Source organism: Myotis davidii, unplaced genomic scaffold, assembly GCF_000327345.1.
Source record: "Myotis davidii unplaced genomic scaffold, ASM32734v1 scaffold663, whole genome shotgun sequence".
NCBI lineage: Eukaryota > Metazoa > Chordata > Mammalia > Chiroptera > Vespertilionidae > Myotis > Myotis davidii.
In genome coordinates this window covers 2,668,894-2,670,454 of record NW_006295816.1, presented here as the reverse complement: position 1 = coordinate 2,670,454, position 1,561 = coordinate 2,668,894, and the positions used below count along the sequence as shown (strand labels likewise).

The 1,561-nt window shown below is 56.8% G+C and overlaps 1 protein-coding gene across 1 annotated transcript in view; it reads right to left on the bottom strand.

Annotated features, from left to right (window-relative positions):
* DOCK3 (dedicator of cytokinesis 3) overlaps positions 1-1,561 on the bottom strand; it is a 160,642-nt gene that overhangs the window by 46,821 nt on the left and 112,260 nt on the right. The window contains exon 27 of the mRNA XM_015568294.1: positions 819-845. Coding sequence (XP_015423780.1) covers positions 819-845 — 27 coding nt within the window. The remainder of the gene's footprint in view (positions 1-818; positions 846-1,561) is intronic.

Below are 1,561 nucleotides of genomic sequence, written 5' to 3'. Positions count from 1 at the left end.
TCCTGAAACAGGAAGGACGTGCACCATGGCCCCCACCCCCGCCCCCGCCCTGCAGCGCGTTTCCTCAGCAGTGCTCTCTGGGCCTCTGGACGCGAGAATGGGTCTGACCAGCGGGTCAGAGTCTGGCTCCCTTTGGAGCTGCTTCTCTCAGAGTGAGTTCTAGGCACGCTCACAGGTCAGACATGGGAGCAGATCCCACCTGGGCAGTACAGGGGCAGCCATGCCGACAGCCCAAGCCTTGGGAGGGCTGGGCTGCAGAGGAACTGCTATCCAACTGCGCCTGGGGCCTCACTCTGTGGGTCACGGCCCCCAAGAATTTGGTTTTCAGAATCTGCCGTCTGGGACGTTAGGGACACGTCGACAGGAGAAGCGCGTCAGGAGTGGCAGAGGGAGGCCCTCCGAAGACGTGCTCCTGCAAGGCAGCGAGGAAAGAGCGGCGACACGGTACTCAGAGGCCGGCGACAATCCCAGGAGGCCCAGGAGGAGCAGTGAGCTTCTCTGTGTTAACTTCCCCAGCCGCCTCCACGGGAGCCTTGAAAACAAACAGCTGCGGAACCGGAACCGGTGGCCTAGCAGTCACTGGAGGGGCAGCATGGCTGTGGAGCTCCTGGCAAAGGCCATGCCATCCCCAGAGAACTGCTGCCTTTGATTTATTTGGGGGCCACCCAGGAAAGCCCCATTCAGAGGACTCATTTGACCCGGCCAGAGCTCACTCAGTGAGAAAAGCCTTATCGCTAGGGCATTTGCTGGGAAAAATCAGTCATGATAACAACATCCCAGCTATACCCAGCAGCCATATCAGTTGGGACAAACGAGATAATGCCCACAACACTTAAAAGAAAACTCTGGGGCCCTGGCCGGTGGCTCAGTTGTTGGGGTGTCATCCCATACACCGAAGTACTGCACCTTCGATTCCTGGTCACACCTAGGTTGTGGGTTCGACCCCCAGTCAGGGTGCGTACGAGAGGCATCTGGTGGATGTTTCTCACATCGATGTTTCTCTTCCCTCTCTCCTTCTTTCCCTTCTACTCTCTCTCAGATCAATAGACACATCCTCAGGTGAGGATTTAAAAGGATGATCTGGGAAATGAGATGTCCACAGTGTTCCATGAAAAGCTCTGGCATATCCCTGGAATCTAGAAGGTCACACTTACGTACAGGGCTGTCCACATGCCCAGGAAAGACCGAAAAAGCCCAGTACCTCACCTCTGGCTGCCTCAGACCCATTTCTCTGTGCGACCTGCCTCAGGGCTCTGGATCCAGAGTCTGGAAGCCAATGGACAGCGCTCCCTTTTGCTCTCTACGGCATCTTCCAGAAATATGTTTTATCGGGGAAGGGCTGTCACCGTTATTATTACTGTAGTTACTGGACAGGGAAGCCGGGTTTGCAGGGGCAACGTAGAAGGCACAGGAAGGGAGGAGTCCTGGTGTGCAGCCGGCATGTGTGGTCCAGAGCAGTTCCCCGTAAAGACACGTGGTCACATGGTTGCCGTCAGGGCAAACCTGCCAGCATTTCGGGGTCTGGCTGCATGGGACTGCTGCCTCTCAGCCTCCCGAAGCC